At 32.0% G+C, this 14,920-nt stretch overlaps 1 protein-coding gene across 5 annotated transcripts in view; it reads right to left on the reverse strand.

Annotated features, from left to right (window-relative positions):
* LOC123015931 (mushroom body large-type Kenyon cell-specific protein 1) overlaps positions 1–14,920 on the reverse strand; it is a 45,039-nt gene that overhangs the window by 20,345 nt on the left and 9,774 nt on the right. The window contains exon 1 of one of the 5 annotated variants that reach the window (XM_044416019.1): positions 9,256–9,405. The exons of the other annotated variants lie outside the window; for them this stretch is intronic. Within the exon in view, the coding sequence (XP_044271954.1) occupies positions 9,256–9,283 (28 nt within the window). The 5' untranslated portion in view covers positions 9,284–9,405. Of the gene's footprint in view, positions 1–9,255; positions 9,406–14,920 lie in introns of those variants that run through there. 5 annotated transcript variants of the gene reach the window in all.

The raw sequence follows: 14,920 nt of genomic DNA on the forward strand, positions 1-14,920 counted from the left end.
ACTATAAAAAATCATTTTTCTCATAAAAGCTACACTCTAAGGATTACAACTATCTGCTTTATATTTAATTTTTTCAAAAAAAATTTTTCACATAAATTGCAATTTTGACAAAAAAAATCGCATAGCTCAAAAACAAACAAAATTTCGTTCTGAAAATACGATCACATTTTTTGTATTACTTTAATTTATATTAATTATTATTTTCTGGAGACAAATGATTAAAAATAAAACTGCTTGGTTCCATACTTTATATTCACCCTGTATATTTACAGAAGTTGCAATAAAATTGTTGTTACAATTAATAGTGTCGGAATTATACCTGGAATAAGTTTATTAAAGAATATGACTGAAATCTTCGACTCTGCGAGTACACCCGACAACTCGGGGATAAAATAGCTCCGCCCATAAGCCCTTAGCTTTCCCACTTACTTGAACTATGATAAGTTGTGAATTGAGGTGCCATCTATTGAGCGCTAAATATTCCGTTTTTTGTAAACCTTTTTCTAGGTACTTTAAAGACAAATTAGCTTCAATGTTTTTTAAATACAATTCATTGCACCTATTCTATGCTTCTACGGCTCAGTTTTGTTTAAAAATTTTTTTTGGATATTTTAAACGTCCTTCCATCTTTAACAAAATTTTAATTTAAAAAAAATCGATCGTGCAAACAAAGATAATATATAACCTAAAGTGTATCCCAAATTTCATATGGATTGGTTGAAAAATAAGACAAATAAATAGTGACAGGTATCTCGAAACGCGTGAATCCTCCTCTTAAGGCACTTTTTTACAAGGAATCTGTCATCGTATTTTCCAAGGCACTCTGAATATTAGAGTTACAACACTCAACTTTGGATTTTCTTGTATGGACGCCATATTCGATTTCTGAATTCTGAAATTTTTTGTTCCTGATTACAACGATATGTACCACAGGATATGATTAAATTTTACATGCTGATCAAAATTTGAAAAAAGCGTTTTTTCAAAGAGTGCTTTGGAAAAAACGCCACCAATTTTAATTAACAAACTAAATTTTGATAGTTCAATTGAATTTAGATCTGGAATTTACATTTCCGTCAAACTTACCAACTTAAAAACAAAGGTTTTGAAATAGGAACAACGTGATAAACTATAGAATTTACTCTTCGCAAAACAAAACAACACAAAGTTATAAAAGATGCTCAAATGCACCAGCTTCAAAATGTAGTTTGTTAATTAAAATTCGTGGCATTTTTTCCAAAGCACTCTTCGCAAAAACTTTTCTTAATTTTGATCAGCATCTAAAATTTGATCATATCGTGTGATACATCGTTGTAATCAGAAACAAAAAGACTTTTCAAAAATACAGAAATCAAATATGGCGTCCATAAGAAAATCTAAAGTTGAGTGTTGTAACTGATATCAAAAGCGCTTTGGAAAATACTATGACAGATTTAGAATCCTTGTAAAAAAGTGTCCTAGTTAAAAACGTCTAAGTCTTTTAGTTTTCGCTTGAGAAAATAGAAACGAAAATTACAAATTTCTGAGATCTCCATGGTGGAGCTCGAAAAACGAACACCCTGTATAGCTATACCACTATTAAGAAAAAACATAGGTATAGTTACGTAGATTTCAAAATTTTATTCTAATTCTTCTTTAGGAGTAATAATTAACATTATCTTTTGTTTTTATTAAAAATTGAAGAGTATTTCTATAGAACAATTGTTTTAATCATTTGAATCCAAGTATGCGTTTTTTTCAGATTATAAATTATTAAAATGAATTTTTAATTTACTTTATCTAAGTACGCAAGTGCGAAGCTAATAACAATATAATTAATTAAAACTAAATGCAAATGATTGTTCGGTAGGATTGTTTTGCAAGATAATTAGTAATTTATAGCTCGAAGTTATTGTTATTCCGTACATTTCGGTAGTTAAATTTGCAGAAAAACGTGTGGAATGCCTTCCAATTAGATTTAAAATAGTTGCGATAAAAAAGTCGACAAAATTTGCAACCTGATCGTCATAAAAAATTGCGATTCGTCGTCGAGTCCTTGGGCGGTTCTGAATCCCCGTCGGTGGTTTTCTCGACCTTGTTGGAAAAACTCGCTCACGTACAATTGAAATTAACAATTTTACAATGAAATTAACAGGAAGCGAGATAATAACATATGTGAAGCATGAAAGGGGAACCAAGAACCATCTGCAGAGTAACACCGACGTGTCCATTTTAGCGATTCTTGCACGATTCGGTCCCATCTTATTGATTTTGTGAAGAAAAAGGGGATAATTAAACGTTTGCCGATTGCGCCTATTAATAAAATATGAGCATAATCGTGGCATACGTGGTTGACTGCTTCATCAAACATTCATCCGATTTTCCGGAAGTTACTGTAATTTCAAAAGTTTACGACAACAAAGAACAAAGAAAAAATGCCGGACGATCATCAAATTAGTGGAAAATTGCACGAAAAAACACGGTACAAAAATGGCAGAATTGTGCTGATCAATGGTGTTTCAGCATTAGAAAACTAAGCAGTCCATTCAAGGTCTTCCCCTCTCTTCGATCCGTAGAAGGAAAAAAGTCGCGAACAAAGAACAATTTTATGCCATGCCTCAATGTTTCGTTCAAACGACAAACAACCTTATTAATAGACGAATTAATTGTTAATGGAAAACACCGCAAAAACAACGCTCGGATTCGTAATCGCGAGGGCGAAGGTGACACCGACGCTGTTCTCGGTTCCTCGTGGAAAAATGAATTTTCGAACACTTGTAGAAATTTTACATTGAATAGGTCGACAATGATATTCTTTTTTACTTTTTTTTAAGTAAAACGTATCGAACACGGTTTTGCTTTTATGTTTTAATGTCGACCAATTGTCACTGAATCTTGAATTTAGTTCGCCGTTAAATGCAATTTAGGATTAGATAGAGAATGGCGCAAGAAGGTCAACTGTGTACGGGACATTTCAGGCCAAGTTGACCGTTTTCTAGAACTATAGACACGTAATTGATCAGCGAAACAAGATGCCAAAATTATTATTAACACACTTATCACATGCATCTTCAATGAAGTAAACAACGTGTAAATAAACAAGAGATGCAAAAGATAAGTTGTTTTGCGAAAAATCATAACAATTTTTTTTAATGTATGTACTGAATTTGCTTATTTAGGTATACAGGGTGATTCTTAAATAGATCGACAAAATTTTATTAGCTTCCCAAGGTTAAACGAAGACAAACTGTACCCTTTTTACGTTTATATCTTTTAGGGGCAAAACCCCCTTGATCCGTGGCACTTACGGCGTTTATGAATTGTTGCAATGATCAAGTACATTTTCATCAAATACCATGGTTTCCACTACCTGTGCTAATACTATTTACAAACACATCAGTGGCGTACGCTTTACCTCAAAAATAACTTTAATAATTTTGTTTGGAGAACGATTAAACAAAGAATTTTTTAAATATTTTTTCCAGCATGTACTCATTTGATATTACCAAGGATAAATTTTGTCGGTCCATTTAAGAATCATCCTGTATTTATACTTAAGTTTATAAAAATACACTTTCTTAGATATAATCTACGAGTACTTATATGTTCAAAATTTTCTGTGATACTTACGACCACAAAGCACTTAATTATAATAATCTTTAAAATATTATGAGAAAATATTATAATAGTACACTCCCACGCAATTAGAAAAGAGGTATTACAATTAAATGAGTACAGTATAGTAGGTATAAAAGATTAAAAAATATATCCTGACTTTATTCTATAATAATAATAATTAATTTGCCAAATCAGCTTAATTGTCCATAATCTCCTGAAATACTGAATGAATAAACAAAGCAATACATCAACGTAGAAAATAAAACTCGTTTTGAGACAGAACATGTTGAAATAATTAATAAAAATATATTTTTCTTGTACTAAACCTATACCTATTAAATATAAATAGTTTATAAATAGAAATATGTCGGTTAATTTCTGGTGCAGAACAATAATTTATGAAATAAAAATTTTAAAAATAATTATGTAATTATGTAATTATATAATAATTATTTTAAAGAATTTTTATTGCTGTTTCAAAATAACTCAAGAAAAAGAAGGAAATTTATCTTGACGTATAAACGTATCTCGAAAAATGTCCAAAAACAACAGACTTTTTGTTATTAGTTATATGATGTTTTATTATAAAAATACAATTTTTGTTGATTATAGGTATTATAGGTATTGTGAGGAATTATTTTAAATTAAAACCAAAACAGTTTAGAGTTTTTGTTTCAAAAGGTTACTACATACAAAAAACATCCCACTCCTACATATAAAAACTAGCAAATCTACTTTTTTTAATTTAATTTTTGAGTGAGTATACCTACAATTAACATGTATAGGTCAATATTTTTGTATTTGAATATTTTGATTAAAAAATCTAAAGACAAACAAGCCTAAAATATGTACTTTGCCAACAAAAATTATAAAAAGTGTACCTATATAAAATACAAAAAAATTTAGGTTTAACCATTTACAACGCTATTTTTTAAACAACAATGTAAAAATCCATTCAATTACCTATACTTATCTAGATATAATATGAATAAATTTCAAAGAAATTCTTACAATTCAATGTAAATCGTTGAAAAGAAAATTTCTTCGTTTTAAGCTATACATCAGGCTGCGCCAGAACTCGCGCCCCAGAGAAATATGTCAAGTGCCAGAGGCAATAATAGGTTGCCAAAAAGTGCAGCCGAAGAAGTAATTTTTCCAGAACTTTCAATAAATAGCTACTCTACTGTAATTTACACATTTATTTTATTAATTTTCTGTCATGTGGGTGACATAACCTGATAGTTTTCAGTATTTTTCTCGAATTCTTCTCTCTGAAGAGGGTTGTTCACGAGTATAATGAGAAAAAATCGTTAATTATTATCAACAATTACCAAACTGGATTCCCAAACATTCTGAACCGACTTCTCTAAAACTTCTTCACAGGTATTGTTCTTTCTCAACTTTTACTTCTATCTGATACAGATTAACATGCCAATGTATGAACTTTAGAGCTTGAAAATGAATGCATAATCCTTTTGAAATAAAAAAGCAAGTGAGAGTGAGAGATGAAGAAGTACGCAAGTTTCTTTATTTACTTTAATGCAAACATGGGCGCCCACAGGGTGGGGGCAGTGGGGGCCGTTGCCCCCCCTGGGACAATAGTGGTTGCTATTTTATATAAAAAAAATTTTTTTGATTTTCTACAAACTCGTTCTAATTTAAATTTTCATGAACGAAATAAGAAACTACTATTTACATTTTTATCACGAACTGAGTGATATGAAAACAGACGAATAAAACTGTTATTATTAATTTCGACTCTTTTTCTGCCCCCCCTGACCATAAGTTCTGCGGGCGCCCATGAATGCAAAATTAACAGAAAGATGTACTTTTTATAAGAAATTGTGCTTAAATAAAACAGGTTACTAATTTTAATATCAAAATTGTAGTTTTACTCTCGTATTTCGCAAATTACAATTTATTATTGTTTTCTTCCACTCTCATAACCCCTTGGTTGCTTTTTCATTAAAAAATCCACAAGAATGTTGCGATGTTTGTATCTATTACGAAAAATTTGCATTTATGCTGCCGGAAATTTCATTGTTTCAGTGACTACTTAGTAAAATCCAAATGTTTTAAATTCGAGGGCATTTCAGCAACGCTTTTAGGTGAATTTGTGGGCTGGTCTTTTGAGGAATCATCTGGTTTGTCAATAATATCATAACAACATAACGTGACTCTCTTTATAAAAAGTAAATTTTTCTGTTAATTTTGCATTAAAGTAAAAAAGTTTTTCTGGTCTCTCACTCTCACTTGCTTCTTTCCTACAAAAGGATAATGCATTAAGTTTTCAGCTTTAAAATTCATACGTCGACTTGTTAATCTGTATCAGATCGAAGAAATTTTTTTAATTTTTATAAAAATTTAAGCAAATTGGGATTATTTTTGTAACCTAGCAACGGATATATTTTTTCAATCACACCTTGAGGTGCCTTTCTGGGATTGGTGGGTTTAAGAGTCGAATAACTTTTCTTATGCATGCAAGCAAAAATTATTTCTTCGGCTGCACTTTTTGGCGATCTATTGCCGCTGGCACCTGACATTTTTCTCTGAGGCGCGAGTTCTGGCACAGCCTGTATAGCCTTAATGTTTTCTATATACATTTACACACACAAAAAGTTTTATATTTCAATTTATATTTCATGAAAATAGGTATTATTTAAGTATCAAACCACTAAAGTTTTATAATTATTTCTAGATATTACTATTTATGAAGATACCTATAAGACAATTTACTTGAAATAATACTTTACATAAAATTATAAATAAATATTCAGACACAAACTTGGAACAAACTGAAGTGATTAAATAATTATAATTTTAAATCTAATATTTACTTGTCAAAATTTAAATATTAACGAAGAGTGTAAATCGAACACTTTATTTCCCGAGTGGATTTTTAAACGTCAACGAGTGTTTTACAAGATGGAATAAATGAACCGATTTACACAAAGACAAGTTGGATGCAACATTTTATTATTCGAATTAGACTCAACAAGGCTTAAAATTACTTTAATGTGTTAAAAATAATTTGACGTTTTGTATTGAGAAATGTCAAACAGTTGTCAAAGCTTCCTTACACAGGAGAAAAACCGTAAATTTTGACAGTGTCAAAGAATAAAAATAATAATTTAACGTTCACATCCTATAAACTGTACAAAATATTTCCCATTCGAGTAAGTTATTTGCAGCTTTTTGGGTTGTTTTATTATAGTCAGGGTCAATAATCATTAAAAATTTATAATCTCAAATACAGACGAGTTTTGAAATTTTTTACTGTACTATTAAAATGTAGGTGCACAATGTAAAATATGACTGAAATGAGCGAATGAATAACATTTTAATGTATCTATTTGTATATGTATTATGTATTTTTAGAAATTTTTTTAGCAAGTTTAATATTTATTATTTGGGCATGCAATTATCTGATTATACCGCGATTCAGAATCACCGGCCAAGGTTAATTCATTCAAATAAATTCGCTAAAATTACCAATTCTCAATAAAAACAAAAACGACCTACCTCTACAGCGACGATATTGTTTACGTCGTCTCTGAAAATAGCGAAAACAAAACCATAGGCATTAATAAAAAATCCTCTGTCCCGTATCATTGTTTATGTATGGATCTTGACGCTGTTGATTTAATCTGCCTTATCTCCGATTACTCTCATAATAGAAAATGTTTCAGGTAGGTTAGGTACACGGTGACATATCTGAATTGCAGATAACAATTCGACGTTTCGTCTAAACACATGCTAATTTAAAACCGAGACGTATTATTGCAATAAACATGTCAGGGGACACTTTAAATATAGACCGGATATGTGCAATGCATTTTTTCCATCGCTTTTCGGCCCGAATTACGGCGATCAAACGGCTTTTTTGTTACGTAATCGGGGTGTAATTGGCGGTCATTTGCATGGACGTGCCGCCCCCAAATTGTTGCGTAACGCGGACCAACATATGGCCAACTGAAATCGTCCGGAAAAGTACGAATGTGGCTTTCTTTGTGCGGTTGATTGAATACTTTGCGAAAATAATAGGCGGCTCGGGGGCGGTTAATGGCCCATAATGCGGTTTTATTTTTAATCCAAACGGGGGACTTTAACAGAAGCGCCCGCAACGTCTAATTAGACGGAGCACCCGGGGGCCTTGAGACAGCACAAAAATTGCACCGTCAAGGCTCCAACAATTTTCTTGTGCAGAACCTTCAATCCCCCCAAATTATTCAATTGGACAACAATTGCAGTTCCACTTGTAAAATGGCGACTACCAACATTTACACCCCCCCTAGTTCTATTTTATTTGATTTTGGTGGCAACAAAGTATACAATCGACGTATCTAATTTTTGATAAAAAATTACTAGCTACAGTACAACCTCGATTATCCGAACTAATAGAGCTTATAGTGTATTCAGATTTTAAATTTTTTCGGATTATCGAATTTTTTATTTTGTTTCTCGCCAAAAACTTTATGTAATCCAAAATTTAGAAGAATTCCCAATTTTTGTTGCATCAAAATTAAACCTTATTCTAATAAAGGGATATTTCTGTCTCTGTTGAAGAAACCACAAAAATAAATCTTTCTATATCGTGCACTTTGAAATCTTCGTTTGGCAACATTGTAGTCACTAAAAGATGCAAGAGTCAAGATTTTTTCGCTGTTTTATTTACAAAAAATTTTTTTTTTGTTGAAGCTATGTCTGATTGTCAAAAATTTTTAATTTTAATTTTAAAAAATCCGCTAATTGGAAAATATTTTTAAAGTTTCGCTTTTTATTTTAATTACGTATGCCTAAACATGACGTGTGAACAAATCATGGATTTAGTTTATGTTAGTATTAGGAACAAGAACTATGTTTGGATTATCGTGGGACCGGATAATCGAGGTCGTACAGTAATCATTACTCAATGTTTAAAAAACAAAAAAATTAAATTCTCCGTTTGTATTTATGATTTTTAAGATTATGAAGCTTATACATTGATTGTCATTTGTTATCTAGAAAGCGTCCCGACCGATCATGATGAGATTAATTTGTTGAGGTCAGTGTGTTTGGGTGCTTGATCAATATTTAATGAATTTCTTATGCTGATATTGTAAATGAAATCGCTGTCATTTCTGGCAAAAGCGGAAGCGTCATTACCAACTTACACAAACTAAATCTAGGTTAACCCTGTCGTTTTCGCAACCACGACAAAAGAAAACGTTAATCGAATTTTCAAATCCGAACATCGAAAGTACCGAGCAACAAGAATTTGATATTACAGAAAATTTCAAAATCAGATAACCATGTCGAACGAGACAATCGAAAATGTGCAAAATTTCTGCAATTGTGCTGTATTTTTTGTGAGATGAAAAAGCGAGTTTGTAACGAGGTTATTATGTCAAAATAGGAATTAATTCATTCAAACTTTTTACTCGTGTCGAAATTGGTTTGTAATTAGAGAAAACGCACTAAAAATGAATAGAGGAATAAATTGGCACACGATTGCATCGAAGCGATTTCTTTTCGTCAAGGTGAAAAAATTTCGGTTTAATTGTCGTGTTTACGCGCTCAAAGATAAATCAAGGGTTAACAGCACGTACAAACAGAGTCAATTATTTACAAACAAGCGGTGGGGACTACAAGCCAAAAAATTAAAAAAAAACAACTAACCAAAATGCTCCTCATGCACATATTTCATTACAGCCAGCAATTAAATATCACAAAAATGAAAACCGGTCGTTATCACTGGTCAGCAGCACAAATCAATCAAAAATTCGCACTGATATTCCAAACACAAAAAACAGAAATCTCGCTAGATGAACCTACTTTCCTGTAAGCCCTTTTGGCCCGAATTAGGGCTAAGGGCAGACCGCCTCGACTGTGTGTGTGCACTCAACCGACTGTCGGGTAGGTCAGTTACTGCATATGCGCGAATACGGTCCAACATCTCGCGAGAGCGGCACACTTCGATTTTATTTATCTGTGTGTATGTGTGCGAAGAGAGTGAATCTGCAAGATGTTTTCGAGGCAAGCCTTCCAAGATCTGTACAGTCACGGACAGAATTAATGACTCGGTATTTCTAACGCCGTAATTACCACACCAGCCCCGATCGAGGGACAGGTGGCCCTGTGCTCTCTAATTAGACCGGTGCAGTTGGCACGACTGAATTTATTAGGAAATGGGAGAAAAACGCACTTCCGACGTGAAAAATTCTAATGACACAAAAATGCTGGCTTCATTAGGGAATTTGCGTTTTTTATTTTTATTATTCATACTTATTGCTAGCTAATTATCTATAGGCAAAACCACAGATGAGACAAAATTAATCTTAAATTTCAGTTGAATTTTTATTTTACTGGAAAAACTAAAAAAATCAGCTAACTGATGAACCGGATTTAAAGCACTTTATCACAAATAATCATACATACCTACTTAGTTATTAGGAGTATTTTTTATGTAGGGAACTACCTCCTAATCGAAAGTGTCTCAAAAATCAAGGTGACGATTAGATAAGTCAACTGTTGAGTAAAAAAGTGAATTTAATTGAGAAAAGTTCAAAGTTAACGGCCATTTTCCGAAATTAGAATAATGTTCATGGTCAAACTTAGTTTAATTAAAGCTTAGATTGCATGTAAGTGTCTATTAGCATTGAAAAGTTGAATATTATTCAATCGATGTAAATTTTATTTAAATACTTCTAGTTGTATTTAAATTGTTGCAACACATTTAATAAAGTAACCTTAAACTGTCAGGTGTGAAGTTTGATTTAAACGAAATTCGAGATAATCGTAGTTCGGGATCGGTTTAGTATGATAATCTCGATCGGAAGAGCCTCAGCACGAACTGTTGACACGGATTCTTTTATCTGCAAATTTTCGTGAATCAAAAATTGACAAAACCGCGATTTGGAAGATCATCTTGTAAATAGTTTCTGTGGAAAATTTGAAGTTGGTTACCGAATTCGTATCAAAAGTGACTTCCTCGAAGCGGCTAGTTATCAGAAATTCATAATTTTCGAAGGTCATTCAGTGCGAATAATTAAAGTATGATTCAACCAAACACAAATTCGGTCGAACATCAAACCGTCGGCTCAACCAAACACCGGCGTCCAATTACGTGCGATAAAATTCTTTTGCGTTGAAAGAATTTCGAAATGTCCGTCCATTTTGTCTACGAAAAAGTCGTACGCGTCGTCATTTTGTTCTAACTCAAGGCCATCTAAGCCGACCAATTTAACATTTCGAACCAATGGGTAAGAGGTGCCGAATTTTGGTTCGGTGGTGGGATGGAGTCGTACGTCTATTGGCCCACACATCTAAAACTGGTTCCCAAATAGATGAATAGTTCGGCGACCTTCGTGGGCCATTCGAGCATGAATCACACGGTAAAGGTACCGGGCGGTTTTTTATTGGTTCTTGTTTAGAAATCGACCAAAATGAGTGAGTAAGACGAGAAGAAGGAGAGAGGTGGACGAGTGTGCGGTTTCGGTGTGGAAATTTATTATTTGTTGCGTTATTATCATTTTTACTATTCAATCAAGTCGACGAATGACCTTTTGACGGATTCAGGCCTTATAGGGATCAACGGGAATTGCTACTTTTGGCACAAATGTCACGGGAAATTGAACTAGATGGTGAAAGATTTGTCGCTAATGTCGACGAGAGAAAAAATAAATTCTCAAGGGCAGCGTTAATATTAGACGAAAAAACTAAACACGTTTTATTCAATTAACAAAATTAAATTATCAAAAATGTGAATACTATTATTCAATTAATGTTTAGATAAATACATTTAAATAAATTTTCAACGATAAATATAGACATCTCTATATTGTAAAATTATCATCACTGAATCATCTATTAAATTATATAATTGGCAGTAAAGTTTATATTTCTGTCGTGATCATATACCTCTGCATCTCAACTCAATATACCTTACCTATACTCCAAAACTTTAAATTTATAAGTATTTAAAATTACACATACTTGACAAACTACATAATACACTACCTACCTACCTAATTTTTTTACAGCTATGTATATGAGTAGAAGTGGGTATTAATGTAAGTAGGTATACAAAAATGTTTAACCATTTTAATAATTTCAACATTATTATTGCGAGAAAATCATTAGAATATTGAACAATTTGTAGAAACATATTTGAATTGAATTATTATTGTTATTCTTTATTTGGTATTTTTACGTATTTTATTATTAAGTTACTTGGGTATACAGGCGCTCAAAAAGTCGCGCAACAATTTAATGAAAAGTCGTAAATGTTTACATTTAAATATAAAAATAGTTTAAGCCTTATACTTACATTTTAACTGGTATAACAAATTTAAAAAATGAGACGTTGCAACATTGTTTAACAGTACCTAATAATGGCATTGCAATTTGATCAACAATAAAAATTAATTATTTTTGAAGCCTTTGTAAACAGTTTCCTAGGGGCTAAACATTGTTACCTATTTTGTTTACTATGACGACGTGTACCAGTGTTGTCGTATGTATTAGGTATATAGGTATTTTTTTACAATCGGTAATTTTTATCTGAATTACATTTACCTAAAGACACAAAAATAATTATCTATTTTCGATGTATACCTATATAAAATAAATACCTACTTAGAATAAAATATGAAAGCTTGACCAAATAATGTAAACTGAAGAACTTAAGAAAATAAGTTTGTATAAGATTTTATAAAATGTGATTTCAAGAGTTTTCTTGTTTTCTTATACCTACAGTGATGGACAGTGAATTTCGTATACGTCCTTTTTCTCTGACTCCACAAAAATGCACTATAGTCTGTGCTTTATTGTCATTTAAATACCTACGTGTTGTCAAATTAAATTAAATTCTTAGTCATTTTGATGAACGGGATTTTCAACCTGAAAATGGATTGGTATCATAATATTTCAAGCAATGTAAGACAAAGTAGGTACAGGTAAAAAGTAGCAAAGAACATCGATTATTCTGTCAATATGATAAACGTTAATCAAAATTAAAAAAAAAAGACTAATTTACGCGTTTCGTCTGTCATGGAAATTGGGCGGACGAAATTCACTGTGCGTCACTGTACCACTGAGTTTGCTTACTGTTTCAAAAATAAAAAAAATATTTTACACCTTTGCAGTAATTTCAAAAGTTTACTGTTTTTTGCCTAATAAAAATAATTTATAATCACGTATTATTATTGTTTACTTATAGGTATTAACTTATTTATCTTTATGAGAAAAACAGACATCTATAGGTATTAGGTATAACTTCTGTGATCGTGCAAAATGTGTATACCTATGTAATGACGACTTGATAATTTTATTTCTCTATAGGATTTTCTAAAAAGCGGTGCTTTAAAATTACGTCCGTATAATATGACGCCGCATCATAATGTCAGAAAAAAACGGTTCCGTATTATTATTGAATTGAGATGGTTTCCATCATTTACCGTCATATTACGGGCGTAACATTATGGCACCGTTTCTTAGGAAACCCTAGTTTTATACAAACAGAAAACGTAGCAAAAACAAGATTTGTCACCGAAAGAAATGGTCCAAAAATATTTAAGTATTTAATTTTCTCAAGTATATTCTTAAAAAATAATTTTTATATTTATAACCTTAGTTTAGTGTTTAGTACTTCAAAAACATCATCAGAATAAATCAGCAATCATTGTCAATTATATTTATGTACCTGAATCCTCTAAATTTTCACTACTGCAGTGTCTTAAGTTCTTTTTTTATATAAGACATTCAAGTACCATCAGTAAAAACGTTTTCCTTAGGAATAAGATTAAAATTTTAATGTTTAAATAAATATAGGTAAAAAAACAATGAAGTATCTGCTAAAGCCACAAAAACATACAAAAATTATAATTAATTTTGGTACAAAAAATTAAATGTGTATTTCATTAATCTGTATCTATTGTTCATTTTTTAAAAGCATTTTTAGCGATGTTTATTTTTAATTTTATACCCATACAAATTGCTATAGCTTTTCTTCCAGTTTAGTTATTAGGTATTATAAGTTACTATACACATCAGAAGAACAACTTATTGAAGAATGATTCTACCATTTATAAACCAAAAGCACAAGCTTTAATTATGCTTTAATTAAATATTGAATTGGAAAAAAGGTATGAGACGTGGATACCTATTAGAGGTAAAAAAGATATAAAAATATGTAAAATATATACGTATGTAGTTTACAATACGGGTTGAAAACAAAACTAAAATATAAATTAAAACTGAAAGCAATTAGACGTGTAAAAAGTCAACACTGTCAACATCCTGCAAATAACAATCCTAGACGAATAAGAAAATGTAGAGAACAAAAGTGTGTCGTTCTAAATTGGAAAAAAGAAGAAAATGTATGTCAAAAATATGCTTAACAAGTGTTTGACGGATTGGTAGCAATCACTGTAATTATACACTTGTAAGTTGAAAGAAAACAAAATGTAAATGGTTTTCCGTGTCACAAATCAACTTGAAGCAAAACTCGAGGTAAAACAATCGGCAAAGTAGTAATTATTGTTTGTTATCGAAAATTTTTCGAAATTGTGGATTATTAAAAATGTCCTCCAAAAAACCGCAAAAAAACTAATTACAGAGTGGAAAAACAAAGCTGTGGTTAAACTCCACCCACACGCCAAAAGACAATTGAATGTGATTTGTGGGTCAAATGGGCGGAGCCAAGCACGACCTAAGTCCAATTTCCGAAACTAGTAGTAGTTTTTCGGTAGGGGTAATTCAAATTGAAGCAAAATCCGGTTCCGGCCCCCTCTTTCGCAGCCATTTTTGTTTTTTTTTCGCGATCGCTGTTAATTGGAGCGTGCTGCCATTTAAACAGTTACGTCATGCGATTTTCGGAAAAAAGATTTTTTTTGAGTGGTGAGGCAAGACGGGTGGCATGTGCCTCTTCATAAAACTGAGGTACCGTGATTCGCGGTCGCGCATGCCTCTTCCGACGGCAATTGCATTTTCACAGTGCACTCTGTAGGTAAAGTTGTGCATCAAACGCCCTACCACAAATATAGCTCACGGTTACACTGACATTTACATGTTAATACGGACACTATTTACATTGGTCATCTATGAACTAAATTGGAAAACGGCGCGATCGAAGGGAAATTGGAGTAAATCGGAGAGAAGAGGTGAAAAATTCGCAATTATTGGTTGAGATCTCGAGGGGTGGGGTGAAAACGGCGAATTTTCCCGAAAAAGAAAAACAAGAGCAAAGTAATAATTCGGCGCCGAGACAGAAAAATGCGACTACGACGCATATAAAAAAGTGCATCTTAAAAATCATTAAATGCAAGCGAAGAGGGGTCGTATG

Source organism: Tribolium madens, unplaced genomic scaffold (assembly GCF_015345945.1).
Source record: "Tribolium madens isolate multiple individuals breed KSU strain unplaced genomic scaffold, Tmad_KSU_1.1 Scaffold_19;HRSCAF=116;Tcas5.2_LG9, whole genome shotgun sequence".
NCBI classification, from domain to species: domain Eukaryota; kingdom Metazoa; phylum Arthropoda; class Insecta; order Coleoptera; family Tenebrionidae; genus Tribolium; species Tribolium madens.